At 37.0% G+C, this 15,070-nt stretch overlaps 1 protein-coding gene across 1 annotated transcript in view; it reads left to right on the top strand.

Moving 5' to 3' along the window:
- Window positions 1–15,070, top strand: part of CSPP1 (centrosome and spindle pole associated protein 1) — a 154,710-nt gene that overhangs the window by 30,780 nt on the left and 108,860 nt on the right. Inside the window, exons 4-6 of the mRNA XM_006150462.3 lie at window positions 6,609–6,712; window positions 7,735–7,758; window positions 14,921–15,001. Coding sequence (XP_006150524.1) covers window positions 6,609–6,712; window positions 7,735–7,758; window positions 14,921–15,001 — 209 coding nt within the window. The remainder of the gene's footprint in view (window positions 1–6,608; window positions 6,713–7,734; window positions 7,759–14,920; window positions 15,002–15,070) is intronic.

Consider the following 15,070-nt stretch of genomic DNA (forward strand, 5'->3'; position numbering starts at 1 on the left):
AAAGTGACATCACTCCAAATGACCCTAGAGTGATACTAGTGCTTTACTTGCCACTAGAACCATCAGAAGACAACAGCTGACTAAGTAAGTCCTGCCATGTTTCTTAGTTCATTTGAGTTAATTGAGGTACTATTGTTAATACAGCATTAAAAACAAATAGAATATTTAAATCATTCCACATAGTTGTACATTTTATATCTATGTCCTACTTCCAGTGTCAAAAAATGTTAGCATCAAATAAAAAATAAGAATCAAAAAGTTTTTTCTACTGACTAAACGTTAATTAATATAATTATAAATATTTCAGAAGGCACTATATAGTGTTACTTGTCTGCTAAGACAGTGATTACAAATACTATTTAAATCCATTGTAGAAAACATATATTCTTCATGAGTAAAATTGAACATAATATGAATAGTAATTTATAAATAAAATAAATTATGTTTTTTCATTTTTCCACATTAACCCACCAAACAGAATTGAAAAACATAGTAAATATCACCTTGAACACATGATATGTCAGTAAGTGTCAATTGCTTATTTCTGGCATGAGAAAGTGGAGCCTTTTGGGAGGTACGGCCCTTGCAGCATTATTGGCTCTTTCTCTTTGACACAATAGAGAATCCATTGTGACCCTGTGTGACTAGAGAAAAATGTACCTTTGGTAACTAGTAATTATGCTTCATCTCTATACAGTCAGATTACTAAAAGTAGAAATGAAATACGAAAAAGGTTTTTTTTTTTTTCTTCTTCCTCATTTCTGTCTCTTGCTCAAGCACTCATTCATATATTAATTTGGGCATTAATTTGACGAACCTTTGTGAGGTAAAAGTTGTGTGCCAGGCGCTATAAAGTTGAATGAAGCATGAACCTCGCCTTCATGAATTTTAATAGTTTAGCTTCATATGATACTCTATTCCAAATGTAAGAAAACTATTTCTTTCCTTAGGCTTAAAGTCTGTCTCTTGAAATAAGGCTTAGGTTCCTTTGTGAGGAGAGTTCCTTTCTGGGATGATTGAAAATTTCAAGCATATGGAATGCCTTAGATTCTTTTGGCTTGAATCACCGTTGGCCATGTGGGAGTGTTCAGCGCCTTAATCACTGTGCTACCTGCTGATCCCCTTTAGTTGTACTTCTGATTATTACTCCTTTTAGAATATTAAGTGTCAGGTTTGTCTTACTACAAACAAAATCCCAGATACTTTCTGCCTTTTTTATACATCAAATGGGTCCTTGTAATAAGAGCTTTAGAGTTGAGGTTTAAGAGTAAGAATTTCGGGACCAGCAGATGGTGTAATGGCTATGTCACTGGACTCCCATGTTGTTGACTGTGGTTTGATTCCTGTACCCCATGGTTCAAACTCACACAGGGTGTGTGTGTGTGTGTGTGTGTGTGTGTGTGTGTGTGTGTGTACCCAGGATCCCAAGAGGAGAGTGGAGGAGAAGGGATTGGTGTGGCCATCCACCCCGATGGTGATTTTTTGCTTTCTGTCTCTGCCTCTCTGGTGAGTGCCTGTGCCCTCTAGTAAAAGCCTCTCCAAAAAAATAAAGAAGAGTAAGAATTTCTCCTCAATTAAAGTAGTCACATTTCTTTATAACTCACCTGCTTATATAAAGGTCTGTTACTATTTATTATAACTTGTCTTTTGATTATCCTTACATAATGTTTTCTGAAAAGTAGATGTTCCATTCTAATTTGTCTAATAGAGTGTTTATTATGAATGCTCTCTTAGAAGGGAAATTAATTTAAAAAGTTGTGTACTTTAGTCTTAAGTATTTTATTTAACTCACAACTGCTGTATAAACCTTCTAATTGTTTATAGTTTTGAGGCACAATGTTAATTATCTTTGGGTCATTGATGCTATACTTGATAAAGTGACATCACTCCAAATGACCCTAGAGTGATACTAGTGCTTTACTTGCCACTAGAACCATCAGAAGACAACAGCTGACTAAGTAAGTCCTGCCATGTTTCTTAGTTCATTTGAGTTAATTGAGGTACTATTGTTAATACAGCATTAAAAACAAATAGAATATTTAAATCATTCCACATAGTTGTACATTTTATATCTATGTCCTACTTCCAGTGTCAAAAAATGTTAGCATCAAATAAAAAATAAGAATCAAAAAGTTTTTTCTACTGACTAAACGTTAATTAATATAATTATAAATATTTCAGAAGGCACTATATAGTGTTACTTGTCTGCTAAGACAGTGATTACAAATACTATTTAAATCCATTGTAGAAAACATATATTCTTCATGAGTAAAATTGAACATAATATGAATAGTAATTTATAAATAAAATAAATTATGTTTTTTCATTTTTCCACATTAACCCACCAAACAGAATTGAAAAACATAGTAAATATCACCTTGAACACATGATATGTCAGTAAGTGTCAATTGCTTATTTCTGGCATGAGAAAGTGGAGCCTTTTGGGAGGTACGGCCCTTGCAGCATTATTGGCTCTTTCTCTTTGACACAATAGAGAATCCATTGTGACCCTGTGTGACTAGAGAAAAATGTACCTTTGGTAACTAGTAATTATGCTTCATCTCTATACAGTCAGATTACTAAAAGTAGAAATGAAATACGAAAAAGGTTTTTTTTTTTTTTCTTCTTCCTCATTTCTGTCTCTTGCTCAAGCACTCATTCATATATTAATTTGGGCATTAATTTGACGAACCTTTGTGAGGTAAAAGTTGTGTGCCAGGCGCTATAAAGTTGAATGAAGCATGAACCTCGCCTTCATGAATTTTAATAGTTTAGCTTCATATGATACTCTATTCCAAATGTAAGAAAACTATTTCTTTCCTTAGGCTTAAAGTCTGTCTCTTGAAATAAGGCTTAGGTTCCTTTGTGAGGAGAGTTCCTTTCTGGGATGATTGAAAATTTCAAGCATATGGAATGCCTTAGATTCTTTTGGAAGGATTTTGGGAGCATGCATGAGTTGTTCCTAAGAAATCCTTTCTATGTCCTCTACTGAGGGCTTAAATAGTACAGAAGTTTTTATCAGAAGTATTCCACAGTGTTTATGGTAGATGGTGGAATTTAGTATTCTGTTAACAGACATGCATTTCTGTTGATACCATTTTGGCTTTTTTTCTCTCTGAAATATTTTAGTGATATAATAAAGCAGTGATGTGACACATTTTGATTACATTATGAGGGATGAGGCACAAATTGGTGATTTTTTTCCATGGCAGTTCATGAGCTATAGTTAATTATTTTGTTTGTAGTGCTTGTGACTGAATCTCTAAGGGGGAATTTTATTTTGTTTAGAAATGATAGTTAAGGGCTGGTGGGTGGCATGGTGGCTAAGGGCGCTGGATTCCTACATGGCTGACTGTGGTTCGAGTCTTGGACCTGGTGGCTTGCTTTCTCACTTTCTCTTTCTCTCTTTCTAGTCAAATTTTTAAAAATTAATAATAACAAGTGGAATTGAATAAATAATTCTTAAAAACAATAATAGAAAAAAAAATTAGAGGACCAGCAGTCGGTGTAATGACTATATTGCTGGATTCCCATGTAGTTGGCCGTGGTTCGAATTCTGGACCTGGTGGGCTAAATTCAGGCTGGGCACAGTTGCGTATGTGCCCAAGATCCCAAGAGGAGAATGGACGAGAAGGAATTGTGGCGTGGTCATCCCCCCTGGGGGTGATTTCTCGCTTTCTGTCTCTCTGTTTCTGTCTTTCTGGTGAGCACATGCACCCTATAGCAAAAATCTCTCTAAAAAAACCAAATAATTTGGCCAGAGGACATATGTGCTCATCAGAAAGAGAGATACACACAGAAAGACAGAGAGGAAGAAGTAGAAAGCATCAGCTAGTTGAGGGTGGTCACATTGCAATCTCTTCCATTTCTCTATCCTTTCAGGATTTGGGGCAGTGTCCAGTGTGTTTTTCAAGCTGCTGGAACTGGGATTTGAACTGTGTGGCTACCATGAGGGATTTGGCTGTCTTAAGCATTAGGCCAGTGAACCAACCCAATGATAACTTAAATTTTTGCTATAGGGCACATGTATTTGCCAGAGACAGAGAGAGAGGGGGAAAGTGAAAAAGCATCCCCATAGAGGGAATGAACACATTGAAATCCCTTCTCCCTTCTCCTGTTGGGATTCTGGACAAGAACACACACCTGATGTTTTTTTTCAAGCTGCTGGGTCCTGGATTTGAACAGTGCAGTTGGTAAATGTGAGATCTAGCTGCTTTAACCTCCATGCTATCTGCTGGACCCTGAGTGATAATTTTTTATACGATAATATTATAAATTGAGCATATCTAATCTGAAAATAGAAAATGCTCCAAAATTCTAAACTTTTTTGAGTACTGACATGATGCCACAAGTGGAAGATTCCACACCTGAGCTCCTGTGACGGTTGCTGTCAAAATACTGCAACACAAAAATACCATATGAAACTGCTTTCAGGCTATGTGTATGATGTATATAAAAAACAAATTTTGTGTTTACACTGATGTTCCTTCCCAGGATATCTTATGTATATGCAAATATTCCAAAATTTGTAAAAATCCCACGAGCTGAAACACCTCTAGTTCCAAGCATTTTGGGTAAGAGATATTCAGCCTTATGGGATATAGCAGCTGAAGCATATAATAGGACTGAAAAAAGAAGGAGGCTTCTGAATACTCATCTGATATCTGTGCTTCCTGAATAGCATTTTACTATGAAATTTTTGAAAAGCATGTAATTTGGTTTTTAACAGCTTTATTGAAAAATAATTTACAAACCATAAAGTGCATGATTTTTGAATTCTGTGTAAGGAAACACCCTACTCAGAATCTAAACTTTTCTTCAAAAACTAGCATCCATTCACAGAGTTTATGTTTGAGATGAAGAAAAATTTTGGAAATAGATAGCGATAATGGTTCTGTTTAATACCACTGGATCATACTCTTCCAAATGGTTAAAATGGTAGCTATATTATGTATATTTTACCACAATACAATACCAATAAAAAGACAAACCCAGTTGCAGTTGTGCATAGATAGCAGCACCTTCACTTGAGAGGCTGGAAGCTACAGAGAAAGTATGGGTTCAGTTCCAGGGCTGACCTGAACTCTCTGGGTGTACTTGTACCCACTTGCAATCCTGGCTCATTGGGAGGCTGGGGCAGAAGCATTGCTATGTGGTGAGGCACTGTCAAGGAGGCCTGTCTCTTTTCTCCTTTTCCCTTTCTTTATCTTTCTCTCCTGTCATAAAGGGAATGGTTTTTTTTCTTAAATTCATAATAGATAGTGTATGTGCATGCACAAGACAGACAGGGAGAAGCATCCTGGACATGGTTTTTTTTACACTATCACACAGTCACTTTTCCTTGCCCACTCACGTGGCGTGTTTTCAAGCCGACTTGGTAATATGAACCTGTGGTCAGTCGTGGCCTTTAGCACTGCAGTTGTTATGCTATGGACTGTGCTACCTAGGCTGGGCTGGGGGAGAAACAATTTCATTCATATGAAAGCAGAATTGGTGGTTAAACTTCTAAAAATTTTTGGAAATTTTATCCAAACACATGACTCTATAGTCATTTTTTCCCCTGAAACATGCTATTGCAATGATATTCTTATATGCTAAAAAAAATTATGTTCATGGGGCCAGCAGGTGACATGGTGGTTAAGGTACTGGACTCCCACATTACTAGTCATGGTTCAAGTCCTGGACCTGACACGCCAGGTGTGTGTTTGTGCATGCCCAAAATCCCAAGAGGAGAATAGAGCAGAAGGGACTGAGGCATGACTATTCCCCTGGGGGGTGGTTTCTAACTTTCCCACTTTCTTTCTATCTCTCTCTTTGGTGAGTGCACTGACCCTATGGCAAAAACGTGGAAAAAAAAAAAAAAAGTCGTGTTCATGTTTACCCAGATTGTGAAGCAGGCACATTCAAATTGTTGCAGGTATTATTTTTGTAGAAATTACAATAAAATTAAGTGAAAAAGTTAAGGTAGTTAGCCTTTCTTTAATTTTGTGAAAAAGTAAGATGCTAATCAATCCATTTATCTAAATAGCAGGAACTACATGTAAAACACATGTAAATACATATTTGATAATATAAAAGTATCTGTTTATGGACATCTACAAAAATCTGTAGAAGGAGCCAGAGAAGCACAGTGGTGTGGTGGTTAAGGTGGTTGGATCCCACATGGCCAATTACGTGGTTAAGAGATCTGTGGCTTGAAAACATGCCAGATGTGTGTGTGTGCATGCCCAAAATTTTGAAGGAAGAGAAAAGGAAGAAGAAAGGATTATGTCATGATCACCCCCACCCCATGAGGACAGAGGGTGCTTTCTCTTATCTCTGTCTCTTTCTGGCAAGCACATGTGCTCTATGGCAAAAATAATTAAAAAAAAGATGCAAATAATGTTGGTTGTTTTGGTTAGGACAGTGGGATCCCTAGAATGAATGAGTGGGGATTGTATTTTTACTTTGTGTATTACTCTTTGAAACATTTTGAATGTAAAACTTATCCTGATTCTGGTTTCAGAGTGAACATGACTTTTTCCTTTCTCCTGCTCTTTGTTACAGGAGGTAGACCAGTATTGAGATTGGTTTGAAAATGAACTATATGACTTAATTTTCCCCTCTAGGAATTGAGTATGGATTAAGTTTACCCCTTGGAGAAGATTATGAACGAAAGAAACATAAACTAAAAGAAGAACTGCGACAAGATTACAGGCGCTATCTTACTCAGGTAATGAGTTTTATCAATGGGTTTTATGTTTTAAAATTCATTTCCTAAATTTGTTTTCTTAAGGGGCTTGTCGTGTGTTAATTTTTCAGGTTTTCAGTGCTATCTAGCACAGTACTATTCTAGTCAGAATTAAGTGACATGTATGACATTGATAGAAAAAAAAGTGTGCTGTGAACTGGGTGCCATGGGATAACAGACTCTTGACCTTTGAAGTGTTTTTGTTTTTGTTTGTAGTTTTCAGAAGGCATGTGTGCTTGTCAGAAAGAAAGGTAGGGAGAAGGAGAAAGTACCTCTCCCATTTGGTCATGGTCATATACAATTCCTTCTCTTCCATTTCTCCAGTCTGTTGACATTTGGGGTACACATGCACTTAGATTCAAGCAGCCAGGGCTGGGATTCTAACCATATAGTTGGCCATGTTAACTGCTAGGACATAGGGCCAGACCTAGAGTCGGTTTTAATTTTAAAGGAGATTATGGATTCTGGTTATTCATGTTTTCTGTAAAGTTATGATGGTTTAATGTAGCCAAATTTCCCACTCTTTTACTTTCCTTAACCAACTTAAAATGGTGTGTCGAGTTTTAGTTGCTAATTATTTTGCTATGAGCTTAACTTCAAAACTTCATTTAACATATTTATTTTACCACCAGAGTCTTTGCTTCATGATTTAATGTTTTATTTAACAGAACTCTTGTTTTAAGTATAATAGGTCATTGAGAAAGTCATCATGTATTTTTCTGTGCAAAAAATGTGTCATGACTTTCTCGACAACCCAGCATTTTGTAAAATTATGTAATAGCTAACCCAAAAGGATTTTTGTAGATTTTAAAATTCAATTTATTTTTTTAGGTTATAAACTTATTTTCAACAGTTATAATGTTTCTAGTCATTTCAAGGTATTCTTTAATTTTTCACTGGTATGTAATGTTTCAAATGTACAAATGGTCTCTTACTCTGATTTGCACATGGAGAGAATGGACTTTGAATACATTTTATCAATGGTTTGTTTCCCTCAACTATAGGGACTTGCACAAGCAAAAAGAAAGGTAGGGTTGCCTGTTAAATGTTTTTCTTTTCTTTCTTTTATTTTTTGTCTTCTAGTTTTTTTTTTTAAGCTCTCGTAGCTCGAAATCATTTGCCTTTATGAAATTCACACCAGTTAGTGCTTGTGAAACCAATCATGTGTGATTTTGAAACCTTTGAATGGTACCATTTTGTGTCCTTGCTTTTAGCAAGATGGCAGTCTATGCATTCTAATTCCATTAATAAAATCATTGCTTTTGATTCCTAGTTCGTGTTTGTTTTTGCCTTTTTTTAATGCATCCTTTATAAATATTCTGCAACAAGTGTGAGTACATTTGTTTTCAGCATGCTAGTTTTTGTTTTCAAATTGTGCTAATCACAGTAAGATAAATAGAATAATAGAATATTTAAGATATTTGGAGATGTTTTAAACTATCTGTTGTTGGATTTGGATTATTGATATTTTTGCATCAAAACCTGTGTTGTGTTTGTCAATATATAGTGGAGAACAAAGAGAAAGTTTTATTGTTGTACAAAAAAATTTTTTTCAATCGCCAGAGCATGTATATGCTTACCATAGAGACACATTGAGACAGAAAGGGATAGGTTGAAAGTACCTCCTAGTAGGGTGTGGTCATACCATAGTACCTTTTCCTCCAGTTTATCATTCTGTCACAGTTTTGGGCATTCGTACACATGTGCTGGGTATGTTTTTCAAGCTACCAGGGATTGGATTGAACTGTGGTTGACAGTGTGGGATCCTGCCTCTTTAAGCGCTAGGCTATGGGGCTGGCCTACAAAAAATTGTTTTTAAGTATCTTTATTTATTTCTTCCATGAGAAAGAGAGGAGGAGAGAGTGAGAGATGGGATACCCAACAACATCCTCATGATGTGATCCACTCCTAGAGTCAGCCAGCTGAGATCACAGGCATGTACCCATTGTATACAGGGAGGTCTTGGGATGCAAACCCAGGACCTTCCTTGTTGGTTCAGCATTACAGTGTATTGTGTTACTGCTATACCACCTACTGGCCTCCAAACTCTTTTTTAAAAAAGTCTCACAGATTCATTCACCATTCAACCAGCGTTTTGAAAACACTTATCATGAACATGAATAGGTAGGTTCCTGTTTTTTTTTTTTTAAGAGATTTTTGCTATAGGGAACATGCGCTTGCTGGAGAGACAGTAAGAGAGAGAGAGAGACAGACAGAAAGCGAGAAATCACTTTCTTGGGGGGCAGAAGGAGATGGCCATGCTACAATCCCTTCTCCTCCATTATCCTCTTGGGATTTTGGGCATGCATGCACATGCACCTGACGTGAATTTTAAGCCACCGGGTCCAGGACTTGAACTGAAGTCAGCTACATTGGAGTCCAGTGACGTGTAACCATTACACCATCTGCTGGTTCCTAACCCTGTCTTTAAGAGGCTTAGAGTCTAGTTGTAAAAATAACATTCACACAGTTCAGAAAGTGGTAACTTCGAGGGTGTGTTGATCAGGAAAGGCCTCATTGTAGGAGGTGTTATTTTGTAAGGCTTATGGGATAGGTAGAATTAGCATTATCTAGAGGGAAGATCAAGGAGAGAAAATTTTTCAGATGGAAAATATAAAATGAAAAATGACTTACAGAATAGATTTAAAATTTTTCTGAATAAGGCGTATTAGCTTTACTAGCCTGACGGGGTCAGAGTAAAATTCTTTTTGTGAGTGCTTACCACATAATGATGTAGGCTCCGGCAGGTGATGTGGTGATTAAAGTGCTGAACTTCCACATGGCTGACCATGGTTCAACTCCTGGACCTGGTGGCTTGCTTTCTCACTTTCCCTTTCTCTTGTCTGACTCTCTCTGGTCAAATTAAAAATAATAAATAAAATTCTTTTTTTTTTTTTTTTTAAAGAAATGATGTATTGGGTCATCAGAAAAGCAAAATTGCATCACGACTTTTCCGATGATCCAACAGATAGAACAGGATCAGGTTAGAAGGCAGTTAATTTTTAACTTGTGTGACAGGTAGGGGTGAAACATTTACTTTCTTAGTAGCCTGTGAAGAGTATGAAAATTATTTTAGACCAGTTGGTTCTGCATGTTAGAGACTCTTATTTTCTTAAACTACTACTATAGCTTCTTAACTGACCTCTTTGCCCTAATTCTTAGACCATTTTCCATGCTGGTTTCCAGAATGGATTTAACTGACTTAAGTATGTTAGTGCCTTCAGGATAAAAATTCAAATCCCTTAGTATGGTGTATCTTTTCTGCCCCAGCCTGACTTCCTGGATTTGTACCTTGTTATCTTACCCTTTCCTGTCTCCTTATTGAGTGAGGTGAATGGTGGGGGTGTGGGGCATAAGAAGAAATTATCTCTATGAAAGTGAGAGAAGGGGCCAGCAGGTGGCGTGGTGGTTAAGGTGTTGGACCCCCACACTGCTGACCATGGTTTAAGTCCAGGACCTGAAGGCTTGCTTTCCTACTTTTCCTTTTTCTCTCTCTGTCTTTATCTGGTCAAATTAAACAAATAATAATGATGATAATAAATGAAATTTAAAAATTATTTAAGAAAAAAGAAATGAGAGAAGTCAAGTTGCTCAAATCTTTAAGTTCAAAGGTATGTGAAGGAGTTCTTTTGGTGGTGTTTGATTATCTAGAATATAGTTGTGATAAAGGGCAATGTTCCCTTAAAGTGAAAGAGACACTCTGACAACTGAGGAGGTGGGAGTGGAAAGAAAAACAAAGGAAAACGAAAATGATATATGATGTGGGAAGGTGGCTGCAGCTTCCTGGAATATGTCTGGTTTCCAAGTCCCACTCTTCTGAGATCTCCTGTGGCTTCTAGACTTTTAGATTGCATGGACATTTAAATGTAAAATAATCAAATTTTTAAAATTTTGTCAAGAAGAGCTACTAAAACAAACAAATACGATTTTCTTTCTAGTTTGTAGAATAAAGTATTTTTGACCATCTAACAGTGCAGATTTCGGACATGTTCTCAGAAAGTTTTTAAGTTGAATTAGTAAATTACTATCTCAGTCTTCTGGCCTGAACCTCAGACTTATCTGTTTTCTTTCTTTCTTTCTTTCTCTCTCTTTTTTTTTTTTTTTTTGAGAAGTATTTGCTATAGGGTGCGTGTGCTTGCCAAAAAGACAGAGAGAAACAGAGACAGAAAGCAAGAAATCACCCTCCGTGGGGATGGCCATGCCACAATCCCTTCTCCTCCATTCTCCTCTTGGGATCCTGGGCACACACGTGCATGTGCCCAGCATGAGTTTAAGCCACCAATTCCGGGACTTGGATCGCGGTCGACTACATGGGAGTCCAGTGACATAGCCATTATGCCAACTTCTGGTCCTGACTTATCTGTTTTTTAAAAAATTTGCTACAGGGCATTTACACGTGTTAGAGATAGAGAGAGAGAGACAGAGAGACACCCTCAAGGGACATAACCACATCACATTCCCTTATTTTCTGTTCTTCTCATAGAATTTTTGGGCACACATGCACATGTGCCTGGCATGTTTTTTAAGCTACCTGGTCTGGACTCAGAACTGTGCAGCTGACAATGTATGATCCAGCTATCTTAACCACCATGCCACTGGCTGGCCCCAGACTTCTGTGTTTAGTTGCCTACTCGACATTTTCACTTAGAAATTTTACTGGTGTTATATGTAGAACATGTCCAAAAGAGAACTCCTGATTTCCCTTATTTCCACCCTCATCCCCTAGAATGTGCAGTATCTGTAGTCTGTTCTTTTTCTTTTTATTTTTGTCACAGCAGTAATCAACACCTTACATTCTATATCCTCTTTATTGTGTTTATTATTTCTTGTTAACTTTCTCTTCTTGAGTGTAGGCTTTAGGAGAGCAGGGATCTTTTTCTGTTCTCTTTTTTTTTTTTTTTTTTTGAGAGATTTTCACTGTAGGGCGCGTGCGCTCGCCAGCCAGACAGAGAGAGACATAGAGACAGAAAGTGAGAAATCACCCCCCAGGGGGGATGGTCACGCCGCATTCCCTTCTCCATTCTCCTCTCGGGATCTTGGGCACGTACGCACACGCGGCTGGCGTGAGTTTTAAGCCACCGGGTCCGGGACACGAACCGCGGTCGACTACGTGGGAGTCCAGCGACATAGCCATTACGCTAACTGCTGGTTCCCTTTTTCTGTTCTCTTTATGATGTGTCCCAAATGTATCAAATAATTTGAGTACATAATAATCACTCATCATTTATCGAATGGATGAGTTAATGATTAAAATTCAGCTTTTTTTGTTTTTTTTGAGAGATTTTTGCTACAGGGCGCGTGCGCTCGCCAGAGAGACAGAGATATGGAAAGCCAGAAATCACCCCCTGCAGGGATGGCCATGCCACAATCCCTTCTCCTCCATTCTCCTCTCAGGATCTGGGGCATGCATGTACACGCGCCCGGTGTGAGTTTAATTCACCAGGTCCAGGAACCGTGGTTGGCTACATGGGAGTTCAGCGACATAGCCATTATGCTAACTGCTGGTCTAAAAATTCAGCTTTTTGAAAAACACAGTATGTTGTTCTTATTCTGTTTTTCATTTTATTGAAAATTTCAGACATTATCCTAGGCCTATGTTGGGAGGAAGGAACTGCCCAATGAAGGAGTGAGGATATTTGTATCTGTCTTTTCAGGGCTGGAACTTTGAATGTATTTTTCATGCATTTATAACTTAAACATATAAACAATAAGGTGACTGAGGGTCATGTCTTATTGTTTTCTCTGTCAAATAAGTGTAATGTTCCATATAACCAATCAAATTAGCTTTTATAGCATAATTTATTTGTAATTTCAGACTTAATGAAACTTTATTAATCTCTTAGTTTTATTCATCACTGTATTCCCATAATATTTTGAATTTAACATGAACATATTAATTACTGTACATCGTATTGTAGTTACTGATACATATATATATATATATTTTTTTTTTTTTTTAGAGGTTTTTGCTTTAAGGGAGAGGTACGTGGGAGTCCAGCGACATAGCCATTACGCTAACTGCTGGTTCCCTTTTTCTGTTCTCTTTATGATGTGTCCCAAATGTATCAAATAATTTGAGTACATAATAATCACTCATCATTTATCGAATGGATGAGTTAATGATTAAAATTCAGCTTTTTTTGTTTTTTTGAGAGATTTTTGCTACAGGGCGCGTGCGCTCGCCAGAGAGACAGAGATATGGAAAGCCAGAAATCACCCCCTGCAGGGATGGCCATGCCACAATCCCTTCTCCTCCATTCTCCTCTCAGGATCTGGGGCATGCATGTACACGCGCCCGGTGTGAGTTTAATTCACCAGGTCCAGGAACCGTGGTTGGCTACATGGGAGTTCAGCGACATAGCCATTATGCTAACTGCTGGTCTAAAAATTCAGCTTTTTGAAAAACACAGTATGTTGTTCTTATTCTGTTTTTCATTTTATTGAAAATTTCAGACATTATCCTAGGCCTATGTTGGGAGGAAGGAACTGCCCAATGAAGGAGTGAGGATATTTGTATCTGTCTTTTCAGGGCTGGAACTTTGAATGTATTTTTCATGCATTTATAACTTAAACATATAAACAATAAGGTGACTGAGGGTCATGTCTTATTGTTTTCTCTGTCAAATAAGTGTAATGTTCCATATAACCAATCAAATTAGCTTTTATAGCATAATTTATTTGTAATTTCAGACTTAATGAAACTTTATTAATCTCTTAGTTTTATTCATCACTGTATTCCCATAATATTTTGAATTTAACATGAACATATTAATTACTGTACATCGTATTGTAGTTACTGATACATATATATATATATATTTTTTTTTTTTTTGAGAGGTTTTTGCTATAGGGTACATGTACTCGCTAGAAAGACAGAGACAGAAAAACAGAAAGCAAGAAATCACCCCCCAGAGGGGATGGCCAAGCTGTAATCTCTTCTCCTCCATTCTCCTCTTGGGATCTTGGGCACACACGCACATGCGCCTGGGCGTGAGTTTAAGCCACCGGGTCCGGAGCTTGAACTGTGGTAGACTATGTGGGAGTCCAGCGACATAGCTATTAATGCCAACTGCTGGTCCCATAGTTACTGATATTTCTTTACATTCCTGTTTCCCCATCTGAATTGTGTGTCTCTTGAATATCGGGAACACACACATATCTTTGTCTCTACCATGTAAAATAGTACCTGGAGAGTATAGGTGGTCAGTAATTGCTTATGTAGTTAATACGTAAATGGTTTGAAGCTAGGCACCTTAGTAAGTATTGATTGATGTAATCCTCATAACTTAGTTATATAGATGGCACATTCTGTCTGTTCTCCCTCCAGGCAAAGGAACAGGGCAGAGAAGTGCAGGAGTACATTCCACATAATTTGACTACTAAGTTGCAATACCAAAATTTGGGGAGTAGATATATTTTTCCTAGTCCCTTATATTTGCTTTATAATGTTAAAAGATTTTACATATTTTATTCTCCATGATCCTCATATCAGCTTTAGTAGGTAGGTTAGAGCAGATGCCATTCTCATTTTATGGAAGAAAAGTCTGTGTCGGAAAAGTTAACTTACTTTCTGTGTTACACAGCTGATCAGTGTTCTGGGGCTAGTCATAGAGCCTAGGTCTTTTGACTCATAGTCTAATGATCATCTGTTACACTGCAGAAATTAAATGCTTAATGAACAAGACTGGAGGGATTCATAAAGAAACAGCATTCGTAGATGATATTTTCTGGCATTTGAGTAGAGATCCACTCATATAACAATAAGGAAAAAACATTATTGTAGCAAACCTAAAGATATTTGTGAGAAAGTTTAAATTTGCTTTAGAAACAAAAGAACAATAGAGAACTGAAAATGAAGAATATGTACTTAGAAGCGGAATATAAACTGGAATTGTTTCATTTTTTTCCATGCTTTTAATCATCTTGAATAAATAGATGTATCTGCATTATGAATGAAAATTAAGGCCCAATTCTCCCTTTCAAGGAATTGTTGATTAAAATTGATAAATTTCTTTTTTTCTAATTACTTTTGGTATGGTCTCTCTAGATTTGTAATTTTTGTCTTTATCTCCATTTTATTCTTTTGCTTTGCATAATGTAATAGTTTAGAATATAAAGTGTAAAGACACATTTATGAACCATTTTATAAAGCAATTAGGTAATATATTTTTTTAATGTGTATATATACAGAAAAATTTTCTATCCACGGGTGAAACAGATCCATCTACTCTGGGAGTTTCTCTTCCTATTGGTGAGAGGTTATCTGCCAAGGTAGGTGGATAGGAGTAGTTATTGTGGGTTAGCAGTTTTCTGAGGCATCACATCGTGAAAGAACACATT

This window comes from Tupaia chinensis, unplaced genomic scaffold, assembly GCF_000334495.1.
Source record: "Tupaia chinensis unplaced genomic scaffold, TupChi_1.0 Scaffold000288_2, whole genome shotgun sequence".
In the NCBI taxonomy this organism is placed as follows: domain Eukaryota; kingdom Metazoa; phylum Chordata; class Mammalia; order Scandentia; family Tupaiidae; genus Tupaia; species Tupaia belangeri.